Genomic DNA, 16,767 nt, shown 5'->3' on the forward strand with positions numbered 1-16,767 from the left:
GTTCCTCACTTGCTGGGGAGGCCCAAGGGAGAGGGGACAACAGATTCAAATTTTGGGATGTACATGCTGGGAAAGAGTAAGACCAGCCTCATGGCTCAGTGTCCCAAAGAACAAAGGTTTTCTTTTTTTCAGGAAACCCTCTCATTGACCACCCACCCCTTTGGCCGTGGAAGGTCCCTAAGATAGAGAAGGGAGTGTCGCCACCAGCTCCTTCCCTGGGAATAGGAGCAGACAGAAGTGGACAAGAGGGCAGTGTTCCCGCAGTAACTCAGAACTTTACTCAGGAGAGTCCACCATGATGCAGGGGCCAGGAGTGCCCCGGGGCCAGTTCTTACAGAGCTTGTAGAGCTGCTGGAAGAGAGGAGGCTGCCCCAGTGCCGGAAAGGCCCAGGCTGTGAGTCTTACAGGTGACAGGAGAGCTCACTCACCCTCCATGCCGGAGGTGCAGGCTCAGGGTCCACTACTGGGTTTTACAGTCCCCATCGCTGCTGTGGGCCATCTTCACCTTCTTCAGCTCCTTCTGCAGCTCTGACTCGGCCACCAGGACTTCCTTTGGCTTCTGGTACTATAGATGGGGCCAGAAAGAGGACATCATTCCGTCACATTCCGCCTCCCCTCCACTTCACACACACATACTCACACACACACTCAGGACCCCTTTTGATCCCTTTGTTCAAAGATGAGGAAACAGGCCTACAGGGTTGAATGATTTGCTCAAAGTCACATGGCTAAGGAGGAGCAGGCCTTGAACCAGAACCCCAGTCTGATTTCCATCCCTCCCCATCACCCCTGTCCTCTTCTAGCTGTCAGATTCCTCCCTGGGCCCCACCCTGCTCTCCCCATGCTGACACAGAGAGGCCTGTTCTGCAGCTAGTACACCCCACGGGTTGAGGCTAGTGCCGGGGACTCCTATGGAATGGGAAGTGGGCAGGGAAGGAGGGAGGCCCTCCCTGACGCAGTGGCTAAGTGTCTGGGTGAATCTTACGGAAATGATCAGAGTGCAGTTGGCATAAGCAAAGCTCAGCAAAGAATCATCCAGAGGTAGCTGGTATCTGTCCAGATCAGTAATGGAGAACTTCTTGTAGTACCTGTGGGGACAAAAAGAGGTCATGGGGACACCCAACAAGGTGACTCCAACAATTGGGCATCGGGCCCTGTACTGCTAAGCTTCTACAACGTTCTCTCGCACTTTCAACAGCCAGAGAGGAAGAAAGGAAGCCCCTGGAACACCAGTATTTTGGAGCTTAGTGGCCTTGGAAAGAAAAGAATGAAAGGCCTTATGGCCAGTCCAGCAGAAGAGCAGAACTGGTCATGATTCCTCGACTAACCAGGGATTAGTGACTCATACTTGAGGTTTAGGACTACCCAGGACAGATAAGCAGATAGCTCGAGCAAGCCAGCCCTCTGGATCCCAAGAAAATGGGACATGTGCGCTAACCAGGGACAGAATAGACATCTAGGGAGATCCCCCAAAGCTGACAGTTGCCATATACATGGGGCTTCCAATGAAGACCTCAGCTACCTTTTCCTTTGTTGGGGTCTCTTCAGGCCTTATTAGCTGACTCTACTTGCAGGCCAGAGAGGGAAGTACATCACAGAACGCTCCCCGACAGGACACACCATCGAGCTATCAGGGAAGCTGTATCTCTGGGGCCCTGGACTACTTTGCTGGCACAAGTCAGGACTGACGTTCCTTGCTCCTGGTCTGGTGCTTATCACACCAGAGCACAAAGAATGGCCTACTCATTGCTAGCAATAGGCCCTTTTGGCATCTTCCTTGGAAGTGCAGCTAGGCTCTGGTCAGTGGCTGCCAGACCTGTCACCCAGGCACAGCATCACCGCTGCTGCCAGGATGTGTGGGTTGGGAAGGGAAACGCTGCAGGCAGGTACAAACACACTCAAGTGAGGGGCCTGGGGAGGATGGGGCTTTTAATACTTCAGAGGAGCCTGGTCCTTGTGGTGACAGCTACCTTGAGTCCACTTCAAAAGCCCTGATGCCCTGGGGACTCAGAGAGTTGACATCAATGTAGCACTTCTGCCCCACTCTCCCTGCCCAAATCCCTTAGTTTAGCAGAGGCTCTTCAGGGCCCCTCTCCTCCCAGGTTCCCCACTCCCCACCAAGGTGCTGGGACCCATGGCAGGAAAAGAATGTTTACTTAAAGGCTGACAGTTCAAAAGGAGTGGGGGCTGGGAGGTCCTAATGGCACCATAGGCTTGCTTTATTTTCCAAAGCTCTGCCCCAGGGAAAGGTGATCCATCTGCCTGCAAACTGGAGTGGAATGCCGGCCTCATCCTCTTCCTAGCCAGCCCGGGCTGAGGTCTTTTCCTGGGGCCCTTGGTCTGGCCAGCAAAGGTGGCAGACACTGATAATAGGGGGGAGTCAAAGGTTAAACAGCAAAGATTAGATGAACACAAAGGCTTGTTAGGAAGTGTTAACATCTTCCTTGCAAATATACACAGAAACAACTGGGAGAGAAGCAGCGCAGGCACATGCAGCCCAGCCGAACCCCCGGGGCCTGTGTAAGGCTTTGCCCTGTAGACCAGCACCGGGACCCGCCCGTGGGACAGGGGCACTCTCAAGCCACACTCCCCAGGCTGGGGCACTGGGATAGTAAAGGATCCTGGAGCTTGGCCTCATGGCAATGGCAACAAGGTCTAAGGGAGCCTGAGGTGTGTGGCTGCCGCCTCTGTCCTATACCCACCATCTTCCACGAGATGAAGGGACTGGAAGCAGTGGGCCTGGAGACTCAGCTTTGTTTTGAGTCTGTTCTAATAGGTTTAGTTTATTGGTTGAAGTTAAACAATTTTCCTTAGAAGCTCCTGATGGGCGGTGTTCAGGGGAGTATGGGGCATCTCTCCTCAAGGAGCAGCCCCCGCCCCCATTCCCTGGCCTTGGGGTTTGCCTTCAGAGGAACTGCACTTGACTTTCTCACAAGCACCTGGACTAGAGAGAGACCCACTGTACTTCTGCAGAAGCCAAAATACTCAGCCTCGGGCAGCAAACATTTCTTAGGCATCAACTGTGTCCCAGGCCTTGAGCTGTAAGCCTCCGGATTTTAAGGATGAAGAAGAAACAAGGCCGTGCTGCTGCCTGAGGAGACCATGCTGTATTTCTGTTCAAAGTCAAACTCTTATAGCAGGTGGTTCCTGGGCTTTTTGCAGACGCCCCAACACTCCTCCCCATTTTCATCTCCCTTCATTGTTCTCAGTCTCAGCCACACACTGAGAGGTAACATTAATACTCAATCTGTGCCAGGCACTGTTCTACACACTGATTCCTCAACACAACCCTCTCAGGGTGGTTACTACCTCTCTAATCCTCTTTTACAGAAGAGGAAACCGAGGCCCAAGTCACAAAACTGGTAAAGGGAGACAATCTAAAAACAAGTGATAATCCCCCATCCATCTTTCCACATTCTCACTCCCAAGTAACAGACGACCTGGTAGAAGTTGCCTGCACCTGTCCAAGGAGGGGGCAGGTATGGGAGGTGGGCTCCCCAGGAATCCAGCCACCCTGCAGGTCTCCACAGCACTCTTTCTAACACATGGTGGTTTTTCTTTCTGAATCTCAAAAGTGTTCAAAAGACAAGTGGGAGCAAAGGCTCTCAGGAGGGCAGGCCATTTAACTTTGAGCCTCGGTTTCTTCCTCCTCAAATAAAGGAGCTGCCCTAGATAAATCTGAAGCCTGCAGGTGCCAGTCCAACAGGCTGGAATAGGCCAACTTTCTTCAATGTGTGCCAAAAGGACAGCTCCTTTTTGGCTATTTCAGAAATGACCTACCACACCCCATCACTCTCTTCCCACTGTGTCACCTTCCCCATTCCCAGTCTTTTCCCCACTCATTCGCCCTTGCAGTGAACTGAGAAAGGGCACAGGTCAGGTCTTCAGAGAGACACTAGAGGACAGGGCCACTGTGGACAGTCACATGGGCCATGCGCCACACACCTCCAGGAGGCACCCTGTACAACTGTGTGCAGGGTTGGTCAGAACAGTCAAGAGAAGCCTCCAGCCAGTCCAGTCCATAGAAAATCAGTAGGCAAATCTTTCTTTCTTTCTTTCTTTCTTACACATCAAGGCTCTGGGCACTGTTCGTCCCTGCCTATAGTAGCCCCTCCTAGAGAGTCTCAATATACATTCACATACTAAAGGCTCTCAAAAGTCCTACTGAAGAAGAAGTTGTTTATTCCAGAGTTTCCTAAACATATTTGAGCACAGAATCCTTTTTCTAGCAATGTCTATTAACACTTTCTACAGTGTTAGTATCACCGATGTCAAATCAGCCAAATTCCCTTCACATTCGAATTTCCAAAGAATTGTTGAGGACCTGCTTAAGGCTGGCCATTTGTACGTACACGTTTTCATCAAATTTTCTGATCTGTGAGGTAGGCATGAGTATTCACCTGTGATGGATGAGGAAACCTTGCCCCAAATACTACAACTAATACGTGGCAGAGGCCAGATTTAAGCCGACATCCTCCTATTCCAGCACCCGGGCTCATTCCACTTACAGCTGCCAGCTTCTAGGCTAAGAACCTTTCTGCACAAACTCCCTTAACAGGAACAGACGGTGCTGCACTGGGGTCCTGGAAAAGCACTTTCTTCCTTCCCTCACCAATACCTGGCCAAGGACATGATACACTGGAATCAATTCCTTCCAGAAAAGTGGCCAGCCCAGTTCTTCAGGGACAAGGCAGGTATGGACAAAGGAAGCCTGAGTTTCATTAGTAACCACATTCCAGAATATTAGAACTGGGGCAGGCACAGAATCTCCCGGTGAGTGAAGAAGTAAAATCAGAGAGTAATGCCCTGGTGCAGTGGAATCTGCAGGTGCCTGGGCATTGAGACCAGGCCTAAATGTACCTTCTGGCAAGTCAGCCTATTAAGCTGATTTTGCCGATACACTTACATAATCGTTAACATATAACACAAGAATAAAAATATGTACCCTGCCAATCTCCAGACGATATGATAATCAGAGAACAGATTTTAAGGAAAGTATTCTGAGAAGTTTAAACATTGCTCAAAGAAACAGCCATTAAGTTCTGTTTAATTAGTTGTAAAAAAAGGTATAGGGTATTTTACTACTCCAGGTAGAAGTTGAAAATGCCAGTAAGCTCAGGATTAAGGGTTTAGCGCTCCCTCTCGCCTGCCTCCCAGCAGAGGGGCCTGAGGAAGGCTGGGCTGAGCCAGGCTGGGCCACTGGAGCCAATGGTTAGTGTTGGCTCCAAAGTGAGCACTGACAAACTCATCTTCCCTCCAATCCCTGGCCCCGCCCCTTTGGAGGCACTACTCCACCTGGCCTCACCCATCAGTTCAAAAATGTCCTCCCTTCCTTGAACCCAGAAGTGGGCCTCTAGCCATGGAGCTCCTGGCCAACAGCGCCACCTACGGCTGCATACGCACAGGAGAGGGGACCCAGAGGATCTGCCCTCGGATGAATTTTTTGGTGAGCCAGCTAGCCTCTCTGCTCTCATTCCCTGGTAATCACATTTCCGCCCGATATCTGTATTCGACAGTGACCTCTGGGGGACAAAAGGGAGGCAGCAGCCAGCTCCACAAACTGCTGGGCTGCAGATTCAAGTGCTATCAGAAGCACTTTTGTTCCCAGTTTGGACCCGAGGCCTCCTACGCCAGGGAATGCTTGCTGAAGTATGGAGTTTGTTTTCCTAAAGGCAATTGCTCTGTTGTCTGAAATTGCTAAATTCCACTTTAGGCACTGACTCCTGTTAATGATGAGAACAATAACGGGAATAAAGTGCCTTTTGTCTGAGGGCTTCAAAGTGCTTTATAAACGCAAACCCTTATTATTATGACTTTATATTTATAGACAAGGCCCACTGCAGCGGCTACTGGCTGCATGTACAGCAATAATCCTGAAATTAATTCATTCATCTCCACCCCTTCCCTGTCCCCTTAACCCTGCCAACGTGATGGGCTGGGGGTTTGGGGGGATCCAAAGAAATAGGCAGGACCCAGGGCTGCACTGGGGGAGCCCAGGAACCACGCTGCTTCCCTGTGGGCCTGTGGACCTGAGGGATACGAGGGGGGGGGGGGCTGGCACCACAACATCTGAGAAAATGAACTAGGAAGAAACCAAGATGGCGGCATAGGTAAACACCGGAAATTGCTGCCTCCGACAACAACTTCAAAAATACAACTGAGAAAATGGACTAGATCCAGCCCATGGATCCAGAGGTCAAGGTCACAATAACCTTACAACAGAAGCACCTGAGATCACAAGTTAATAACCAGGTGATTCCCTCACCTCATTCATGCAAAAAATATTTATTGAGCCCCAATATATGCCAGGTATTGGACCAGACACTTGTTTAGTTTCCCTGCCGTGATGGAGCTGATGACATTATCACAGCTGGTCCTGAAGAGAGGAAACCCTTGCGCATTCATTGCCTACTGGGGTTTTAGTGAAGCCCTCCTCCTTCCCTCCTTCCCTCCCTCAGCTGAAGAAAGAGGCTTCTCTGCCCTCCCCGCCCCAGGGTAAGGAGCAGTCTGAGCCCTAACCCAGGTCCAACCCTACCCCACCCCCTCTGCTCAAACATAGGCAGGCCACTGTCAACCACGCTGCTTACTTTTTGTTGGTTGTTCTGACAACAACACAGCGCTCCGTCTGGTCCACACAGACACTATAGACATCCTTAGGGTAGGGGAGGTTTCGAATCCGCCACTGGAAACACGTCTTGGTGTCCTTGCGCATGAAGATGGGCTGCAGAAGGAAGTCCAACCCCAGGACTGTTCTTGAGGAGGGTGGGAAGGGATGGCCCCCGCCCCCTACAAATCTCTGCCTACAGACACAATGGGAGACCCTCAGCTCTTCTCAGCTCCCTCTGATGCTTCTATCACTGTGACATGCCAGGCCTTAAGCCCTTGCCCTGGGAGGACCACGTCAAAAACCTTTTGGGTATTCATTCGGGCAAACATTTCTAGAGCACTGTGCCCAGGTGGGCACACTGGAGATGAAGAGGTGAACAAGACATGGTCCCTTTCTTCAAGGGCTGGGAGCCCACTCCCCACTCAGCTCCCCTCCCAAAGACACCTGATAGATAAACATACATTGGCATTGCTTTCCTTGATGAGTTCAGGCCCCAGGTTCCCTGCTCCGTGGGGTGCTGGCTCTCCCACCTCAATCTGCCACTGGCCCAAGGCTCCCAGGGCACTTTTTACACGCCACTTTCTTACTGGGGAGAGAAAGAAGCAAGGGAATTATGGGGAAGAAAGAGGCTCTGCTTTTTGCTGAATCATCAACATCACACTAGGTAGGTGGAACAGGATAAAAGTGGGAGCTACAGGCTCCTTTGCACTGGCTTTTTGAGCAGGGACCTCCCAGACTCTGAAATCTCAGTTGAGCATTTCAACATTAGACAACCTATAAAATTCATATCATGAGTGCCCAGACAAAAGGAACATAGCTCTTTAAGAAGCCACATGGAGATAAACCCCAGTTGTGGCTTCCAGAAGGGGAAGATGGGAGGGTTAGGAAAAGGCTTAACTACTGGTAATTGGGAAAATTTGGATCCCAACATGTGTGAGTTGACATGCATTCTTTCTCTCTAAAAATGTGCAAAGGAAAAATGAATTAAGAGGGTGAAATCTGAGAGGCAGATTTGTCTCATGATTCAAAAAATCCAAATGTAGCCCGGACAGTGTTGACTTATGAACCAGGAGGTCACAGTTCGATTCCCAGTCAGGGCACATGCCCAGGTTGCAGGCTCCATCCCCAGTTGGGGGCGTGCAGGAGGCAGCTGATCAATGGTTCTCTCTCATCGCTGACGTTTCTATCTCACTCTCACTCTCCCTTCCTCTCTGAAATCAATAAAAATATATTTAACAAAAAAACGAAGTCCAAATGTAATGTGAATTTTTTGTGAAGCAGAATCATCCTTTTATAATGCAAACAGCTATCTCTATTTTACCTTGTTTTACAAGCCAGACGTTTGCATAAAGCTTTTTTTTTTCTTCAAGTAAGGAACATACATTATGGAAATTGTAAGTGAAAAAATTAGTTCAATGGACATTACCTGGAAAGCCCTGCTGGGGACCCCACTCAGCGGTGTCACCAGGGCTGCGTCATGGGGCAGCCCATCACCGCAGGGGGGCCCTCTGGGGCTGCAGCTTCTCTGTTCCTTTCCCTTCCTGCTGCATTGGGGTGTGCTCCAGCCTGGGCAGCCCAGGTGCTGCTTAAGGCCAGCAGCCTTCCTAAAGCTGTTGTTAGGAGCTCAACGACTCAAAAAGGGCCAGGGCGTCTGCTGCAGCTGTTCGTTAGCCGCTTTTTCTGGGCCGGGGGACGAGAGCTACAGTCTGATTCTCCAAATCAGGGAAGCGGTGAGTTTCTTTGAGACTTTTTGAGCAGCTGTGCCAAACCGAAACACCCTCACTGCTCTAAGTAAGGCACGCAAGCTGCACACAAAAGTGTGCTGTAAAATTAGAATTTTCCCTTGAATATGTGCTTTTACAAGGTCTGCTGCATTCTGCAGTATGATTTTATTATGTCTTAGGGCCAAAAATTCTCCCTAGAAACACATTTCCAAGTTTATAATGAAAATTAATATGGAAGAGTAAAACTTGGAAATATGCTTTATAGGCAATTTTTTTTTTTCACAAATACTTCTACTCTTTTAAGTGAATGGACTGTGACCGGGAGTATATTCAAATCTACTCATGTAATACAGCACCTCGCTTAACTGGAAGCCAGCCTTCTGGGGCCTCTGTCACAGTCACAAACTCAGAAGTGACAAATGCCTCCCAGCAGCAGCTTCTTGTGACGAGACCTACACACCTCACTCTATTCTGTAGGAAAGATCACTCCTGCATTCTCACTCAGACTATGTATATAAAATGCTACAAGTAGAATAGGGCAGGAAATGAATTGTTTTCCCAGGCACATTGGCAATCACATGAGGGGACAGCTCACATTCAGGGGGCAGTGTCAGAACTACAAAGCACATGGGACCATTTAGTGAGGGCAAATAAGCACCCTTAGACCCTGAGGGCATCACTATATAATGAAATACAGTCATCACAAATCTAAATGTGGGGGTTCCCTCAGAAAGCAGCTAGTCCAATGCCTGTGGCTTTAAAATGAGAAATAGTGTTTCTTCCCTTGCCACCACTCTCCAGGGGACAGAGTATGGGGAATTATCAAGGCTCAGAGAGATAAACTAACTTGTAAAGCCAAAGCTAAAATTCAGGTCCCCTAACTCCAAGTCCAGAATTTGAATCATTAATAAAAGGCTAAATTATATTCTATAAATGTTCAATAAGCTTGTATGCTATTTAAAAAGGTTTCTATTTTTTTTAAGTATCTCTACTTCTCTTTTTATATTGTAGCCTTTGAAGGAAAAGCTTTGCTTGCTTGAAATATAATTTATGAGGAGTACCTAACTCCCGGGACTGGACAAGTGAGGTGCTCCTCCAATCATGGGCCTTGTTAAATCACATGTCCTAAAGCTTGAGAACCAGTGTGGCCAGGAGCAGCAATGCCGACTCTAGGATTTTGCACAGAAGCCTTCCCAAGGAGCACACGAAGGAGAAGGAAAATCAGCTACTCATTTCTTTACCACTGACCTTAAAAGCCACTCAGGTCACAGGAATTTAGCACCCTTGGCTGTTTCATCTCTTAAAAAGAAATAAAAAATCTTGGGATTAAATTCTTTGTTAGAATGCAGAAGAAAGTCTCCCTACTCATTCCCTTGTAAGATTCAATAAATGACTGTGGTAAAGTCCTGGTTATTTTTTCCCCACGGACGTGGGCGTGAGTGCACACGTGCAAATCCACACTGTCTTTCTTGTCATCTTTGTTCCTGAACTCAAGGACAGCTCCTGCGGCAACAGACGACTGTTTCCACCTGCTGTCACTCTGATTTGATTATATGTTAAACCCAAACTGTTGTGTGCAAGGCAGCTCCTTGGGACGCTGTCAGATCTTCCCGGCTGAGCCAGGGCCAGTCCTTGGAAAGGAGACTGTCAATGACCCTGCAAAGGGTCTGATGGGGAATCTATGAAGGAAGCAGCGCCTGGGGGCTTCTCCTAAGTCAGCAGGAAGCAGGCTGCTGTCCCCGGCTGCTGGCTGAAAGGAGGCCCCATCTTCCAGGTGGGCTGGAAAGTGGAGGTCCTGAAGGCCTCTTCCCCCAAAGCGCCGCGCCTGGCCCATTTCCAATGTGGGTAATTACATTCTCCCTTCCAAATACTCCCTGCAGCTTACACTGGATGCAGGATTCTTCTTTTCTGCCCTAAAACACTGCAGCGTTGCTGTGTGGCTATTAAACAGCTGCCACGTCCCATCCCCGAGGAGGCTGAAGGGAATCGAGTGGGTCATTTATAAAGCTGGTGAAGTGCTTGGGAATGAAAGTGCTCAATATCCTCCAACCGCAGCCTGGGGTGGTTCGGCTGGCGGTCAAATACCAAAGCAGATTAGGCCGGTAATCCGAATGTAATCGTTGGGAGACGGCCTGCCCTTCAGCCTCTGCCCCCCTGGACATGCTGTGTTCTTCTGGGGCTGGTTTGATGTTCCGATCATTGTTATGGGGCCCTTCAGTTTTTTCCTCTATGAATACATACAGCATTCACTGTGGGGGTAGGAATGAATAGCATGGACAGGGTAGAAAAAATATGACACTACTATGCTTATTAACACCAACTGGAAGAACTCTGTCCTAGACGGATGCACCATTGGCAAGTCTTCCTCTGTAAATTACTTTCTGGGTTTTTCTAACAGGAAACCACTTTGGCCAATTATCAAATATATATAATTAGCTTGAAAAATGGAAACTATTCCCATTTACGGCCACAAAAACCCTGTCCATATTCTACTTCATAGAATGCACAAGTAAAAGTCAGCTCAGGCCCTGGGAGTATTTATATTTAAAAGTTAATAATGAGCCCCCTGGTCTGGCTCAGTGGGTAGAGCATCAGCCTGCAGACTGAAGGGTCCCAGGTTTGATTCTGGTCAAGGGCACATGCCCGGTTGCAGGCTCAATCCCCAGTAGGGGGCGTGCAGGAGGCAGCCGATCAATGATTCTCATCATTGATATTTCTATCTCTTTCTCTCCCTCTCCCTTCCTCTCTGAAATCAATAAAAAAATATATATTTTAAAGTTAACAATGAACAGTATTTTGCAAGGGTAGCTGGTGAGGGTGAGGGTGGGGTGGGGGTAGTTAGAGATGGGTAAGTAAAGGATCAGCTGCTCATAGGGCCCGGGGTTCTCTCTGCCCATCTCTGTCCTGTTCCCACCAGCCCCTCCTCAGGTTATTCTGAGGAGAGCAAAATTTAGTAAGAAGAAAACAAAACAGGATTAAATATTCTCACTCCCAACAGTATGTTGTTGAGAACTAAAGCATTGGCTCTTAATCAGGCAGACCTGGTTTAAATCCTAGCTCAGAAGTTAATCAGCTACGTGATTTTCAACAAGGTGCTTAACCTCTTGCAACTCCCCCACCCCCTTTTTAACTGTATAATGAGGACAACGGTGCCTACCTCATTGGGCTGTAATGGGGATGATTACACGAGATAATTCACACGAAGCACTTAGCGTGGTACCCAATAGAAGTTATGGTATTAATGTCATTATTAGGTAAACTTTAGCCAAACAATGTTCTCTGATGAACCTCCATTTCTACTTTTAAGAAAAAGGAATTTGGAGGCCACTGTCTATCCTCTACTTTCCAAGAGAAGTGGCAGGTTAATGTAGGATGCTACCAATGAAAAAACCTGGACTTTTTTTTTTTTCATTTTAATTTCATGTGCAAGCACAACTAAAAGGCCTGGGTTTTTTTGTTTGTTTGTTTTTACAGCCACAGCAGCTATAGCTGTTTGATTTGCTCTGTATGGAGAAGAGGGGTGACGCTGGGGGCTGGGGGAGAGGAGCTGCAACTAGTCTCTGGCCTGGTGATGGTGGTGGTTAGCCCACGTGACCTCTGCTTTCATAAGCTCGCCCCGTTAGGCATTCCAAGGCTGTCACCCCCTGGGAGTGCTATAAATTACAATGCATTGTGAGGATATTACTACTGTATTGGTTTCCACCAAATCAGTGTCATATGCTAAACACATCAAGATTTTTAATAGCACCAGACTAAACCAATTGGGACTAGAGCCCAAGCAGCTCATAATAAGGAGAGATCAACACTTCACTCTGTGACTGAACATGCGCAGGACACACATTTTAAGACTGGAGACTAAGAGAATGCAAACCAGTGTAATCTGTATTGTCGGTTCTGGACATTTATGAGCTGTCAGAACAAGGGAAAAAGAAATTCCCTCACCAATACTACCTGTCGATCAGTCCCAGGAAGAAATTAAAGTCAAGAATAATGACAAGAAAATAACCCAGTCCATGATTCCATCATTGGTCTTAGCAGTTCAGGTAGAACTTAATAAAGAGACTAACTCCCATTGCTGACAGCCTCAGGCCCTGGGTCAAAGAACCAGCCACCTAGCTCTGGGAAGTGAGTTAATGCTGATGTACAGATCTGGGAACAATGAATGGACAAATCAAATAATTCCCAGAAATCCAGGCTGGAGCCTCTATTCACGAGCCTATTCTTAAAGGAAAAGAGCTGCAGAAACACAAGGTACAATGCTACAAATTACCATTTCTACCCCCTATCCCTTTGATTCATTCTCCAAGATAACTGTCATATTTAATAGTGCTAACTCTGAGGCAAAGTCAGAAGCTGCTGCCTCTGATACTTGCTTGTTTCTAGCGTGGCTTCAAAAAAACAAGCAAAAAACAAACAAAAAAACCCCACAAAAAACTGTAGTGAAAACGTGCCCTTTCCACTATTCAGCCTACAAGGTTCACTTCCAGTTGCACCTTCTCTAAAGTTTTTTCCCAACAGATTCTCCACATCCCCATTCCCACCTTGGAAAAACGACTCACTCTCTAATTTGTTTTGGGTTGAATGGTCAAACGAACTCCCACTCCACCTCCGGTGTCCAGCCCTGACCTCAGATTCTTCTCAGGGACAATCTTGCTTCAAAGGCCTCGGTCTCCCCTGGCTCCCACATTTGGTGCAGGGCTCCTCCCTCAAGCCTCAGGCGAGGTGTGTGCTTAGGTCATCCCAAGTGTCCCGAAGGGCCTGCTGGGAGACCCTGTCACTTACCAAGCAGTTCACTTGTCTTCTCATCATATTCTTCGGCCATTTCCTTCCCGTCTGGGAACAAATAGTGCACCTTCCTTCTCCCTAAGCATGAAGCAGAGAGTGCTTTACTCCCAAGCCTCCCCTTGCCTTGCCCCTTACAGATCAGGGGTCTCCCTGGGAGACACCACAGCCTTGGGCTTATTGAGAAGCCCTCCCAGGGCCTCCCACTCATTGCCAAACATCGCCCATCATTACTTTAAGATAGTATGTCCTGGGACTCTCTTCCTTTCTGAAGATTTCTCTCGATCTATCTTTGCTCTCCTGTTCCTCTACCAGCAATAGCTCCATACGTCTCTCCATCTGTTAAGCTTCTCCTTGCTCTTCAAAACCCAGCTCAAATATCACTTCCACTGGGAAGTCTTCCTAAACTATCACCCCGGCCACCTTGGCAAAATTTGCTTCCCTGTTTGTGCCTTTCTAATGCTTTATTTATATCCTTAGTGGAGAATTTACCATATGGTATGATATGTTTAAAAGCCTCTACCTCCCCAGGAATGATATCATGTTTATCTTTCTCTCCCCAGTTTCTAAAACCCAGCTTATATTCTCGGGATATTAAAGTGGGTTTCCCAACTAAGTACTCCTTCTAACCATGCCATCATTTTGCCTTCTGCACACCTCTAGGCCATTCCTATCACACAGCCACACAATGTTAGTCCCCATGTGTTTCCTTTTTTTAAAAAAAAAACAAAACTTTTTTATTGATTTCAGAGAGGAAAGGAGAGGGAGAGAAAGATAGAAACATCAATGATGAGAATCACTGATCGGCTGCCTCCTGCACATCCCCTACTGAAGATCAAGCCTGCAACCCGGGCATGTGCCCTTGACTGGAATCAAACCAGGGACCCTTCAGTCTGCAGGCCGATGCTCTATCCACTGAGCCAAACCAGGTAGGGCCCCGTGTGTTTTCTCCATAGCATTTACCTTGGTTATGATTTTACCTCTGTGTGAATTACTACTGCCTGTGTCTTCTACTAGATAAGATGGGTTTATCCCCCCTGCCTATGGCTTCCCTAGTACCAAGCATAGTACCTGGCATATAGAAGGAGCTCAGCTCAATATTGATTGAAAGAATGGGTGAACAGTGATTCATCTTTCATTGAAAGAATGAAAGAACCCAAGGGAGTGTGCTAGCCTGTCTCTTCCATCAATGTGGTGTAATCATAGCATTTTTGTAAAAGTGGCTCTGCCTTTCCCCTATATTTACAGATTGGTAAGTGGATATGGGTAGGCTCCTCAGTGAGACTAGTAGGCTCCTCAGAGGACTAATGCCCAGTAGGCAGGTCCAACATACATTTGATGAATAAGAGCCCCAAGGCCCTTAACCAAAGTATTAGCCAAAATTTGCAATTGTAGCCTATCTACCAAGCCTTTTTTCCTGTTCAATTTACTCCTCTGGGACATTGTTCTTTAGAGTTGTTCCTAATATGATATATTCTGGGGAAACTCACCCCCCAAATTTGCATGTCTTTCAGCAGGCCCCTAGGTCACACCATCCGTAATCATTTAGATGGCTCAGAGAGCTGGAAGGAGTTTTTCTGTTAGGAGTGATACAAGGTGTTGCCTGTGAGTAGCTGAGGGTGTCTGGCCTGGAGTCCAATCTTCAGTCCAGGCAGGATGCAGTGCTTAGTACTGGCCAGCTACTTTGTTTTTTGTTTGCATTTAATTATCATTTAATAATCCTATGGGCCCCCATTACCTGTATTTCACAAATGAGAAAAATTGAGGCTTAAAGGTCATACAACTTGTCCAAGGTCATAAAGCTAGGACATGATGGGTCCAGGCTTAAACACACTTGAAGCCTAAGTCCATGCTCTAATAACCATCCTAGGATAATTTGTATGGCTTCAGATATTTTTAAGGTTGACACCATTCCATGGGTTTGCTGGTCATTTTCTAGTGAATTACCTGTTTAGGCCTTAGCCTATTTTACTTAGGTACTCATCTTTTTCTTACTAATCTAATTGAGCTTTGTAAATATTAACCATGTGCCATATATATTAGCCACGTGTCATACAGGCTGCAAATATTGTTTCAATTGCCTTTTAACTTTGTTTAAAGTGAATTTCCCCAAACAAAAGTGCTTAATTGTTATACAGTCAACTATTTTTCCTTTGTGGTTACTACTCATAAGTTGTACTTAGAATATCCTTCTTTACCCAAAGGTTTTTTAAATATTTATTTATACTTCATTCTAACACAGAATGAAATTATATAGGTATGTATATATGTATGTTGATATAAAATTTTTTAAGTATATTGATATGATATTTTATTAAAAAATATCTGTGAGTGGTGTGGCAAGAGGTCACTGGTTCGATTCCTGGTCAGGGCACATGCCCGGGTGGTGGGCTCGATGTTGTCTTTTTCTATCTGCTCGCAGGACACACCTTGGCACACAGTAAAGCCTCCCTAAATGCCGTGTTTATAACAAGCAAATGAGCAGCTGATTTTAATTTCCATGCTTCCCTGATTGGCCTCTGCCTGTGGCTGTGAGTCCCCAGTTGGTAACCTAAAAGCTACAGAAATTTAGACCTAATTCATTCTGGCTACCAAGTGGGTCCAGGAAGGGACCTTGAAGTTCAAGGAGGGCCTGCACTGGCCAATCCTAGAGTGGAAGTCAGGATTCCATACACCTGTGCCCATCTCTTCCCGGAACAGCCCCAGGCCCTTGCTGTCTCCCCTAAAGACTCAAGGAACATTTAGAGGTTCACTTACAAACAACTTTACAACTGGAAAGCACCTCAGAGATAAGAGGGAGCCCATCCAGCTCATTTTACCGATGAGGAAATTGAGGTCCAGACAAGTACAGAGAACAACTAGAGAGCCCGGTGATTTAACGGCAGAATCGTAACTAGAACCCAGGTCTCCCGCCCTTCCCAGGCACCAGGCTGCCTTCAGCAATAGAACCCCAAGACTGAGGTTCATGGGATCCCGGGTCAGTTGTACCGTCTGGTTGGGGATCTGGGACTAGTCTAAAACCTTCTTGGATCGTTTCCTCTTCTGTAAAATGGGGTGAAAAATTAACAGCCTTTCCGGACAGCGGTGCGGAGCAAATGCCATCATGAATGTGAAAGGAATTATGTGTTATTTATTAGTAACACCACTCCGAGCGGAGCGAGGTGGTCTACAGGCCACCAGGGGGTGTCCAGAGATGCGTGTTCCAGTTACGTCACCTCTCTGGGCCTCAGTTTCCGCATCTGCAAATGCAGGACCTGGCTCGGGTGGTGGCCGCGACGCTTGCGGCTCTGCGCCCCAGGCGCTGAGGCCCTTCCCGAGGCGCGAGCGCGGAGGCAGCCTGTCACCGCCATCTTCCCTCCGCCGAGCCGTGCGTCCGACCGCTACCATGACGACCGGCCCGCCCCGGGTCACTTCCGGATGACCCGGAAATTGTTCTGGTCATTTTCCTTCCCCCTCCCCCACCCTCCCTCCATCCGCTCTCATTGGCTGCCCTGCTAAGTAAGTAGTAGTTTACTCTTGCTCGACCCCTGGGTGGCTTGCCGGGCCTGAGGTGGACCTGCCCCGGACCGAATCCAGGGGGTGGGGCGGGGGCCCTCCGGGCAGGATCCGGACAAGTCTCCCCTCCTGTGGCCTCCAGCTGGGATCGTCGCGAGC

The 16,767-nt window shown here is 47.9% G+C and overlaps 2 protein-coding genes across 5 annotated transcripts in view; one reads left to right on the forward strand and one right to left on the reverse strand.

Moving 5' to 3' along the window:
• Nucleotides 1–250: 250 nt before the first annotated feature.
• On the reverse strand, nt 251–13,339 carry DPCD (deleted in primary ciliary dyskinesia homolog (mouse)). Of its 3 annotated transcripts, XM_014549437.1 has the most exons (6): nt 13,114–13,169; nt 9,580–9,630; nt 7,069–7,193; nt 6,588–6,721; nt 986–1,088; nt 251–565 (listed from the first exon to the last, which is right to left on the reverse strand). In XM_014549437.1, the coding sequence occupies exons 4-6, from the start codon at nt 6,710–6,712 to the stop codon at nt 461–463; spliced, it is 333 nt and encodes a 110-aa protein (XP_014404923.1). In that variant the 5' UTR covers nt 6,713–6,721; nt 7,069–7,193; nt 9,580–9,630; nt 13,114–13,169; the 3' UTR covers nt 251–460. The 3 variants fall into 3 exon arrangements, with proteins under 3 accessions (XP_014404923.1, XP_005878347.1, XP_005878348.1); XM_005878285.2 differs by lacking the exon at nt 9,580–9,630 and having other exon boundaries at nt 13,114–13,339; XM_005878286.2 differs by lacking the exons at nt 7,069–7,193; nt 9,580–9,630 and having other exon boundaries at nt 13,114–13,206.
• Nucleotides 13,340–16,449: 3,110 nt separating this feature from the next.
• The window catches only part of POLL (polymerase (DNA directed), lambda), an 8,376-nt gene continuing 8,058 nt past the window's right edge, over nt 16,450–16,767 (forward strand). Inside the window, exon 1 of one of the 2 annotated variants that reach the window (XM_005878293.2) lies at nt 16,450–16,611. The gene's annotated coding sequence lies outside the window, so the exon portion shown is untranslated. The remainder of the gene's footprint in view (nt 16,612–16,767) is intronic. The other variant, XM_005878288.2, reaches the window with a different exon arrangement.

The sequence above is a fragment of the Myotis brandtii genome, unplaced genomic scaffold (genome assembly GCF_000412655.1).
Source record: "Myotis brandtii unplaced genomic scaffold, ASM41265v1 scaffold550, whole genome shotgun sequence".
NCBI lineage: Eukaryota > Metazoa > Chordata > Mammalia > Chiroptera > Vespertilionidae > Myotis > Myotis brandtii.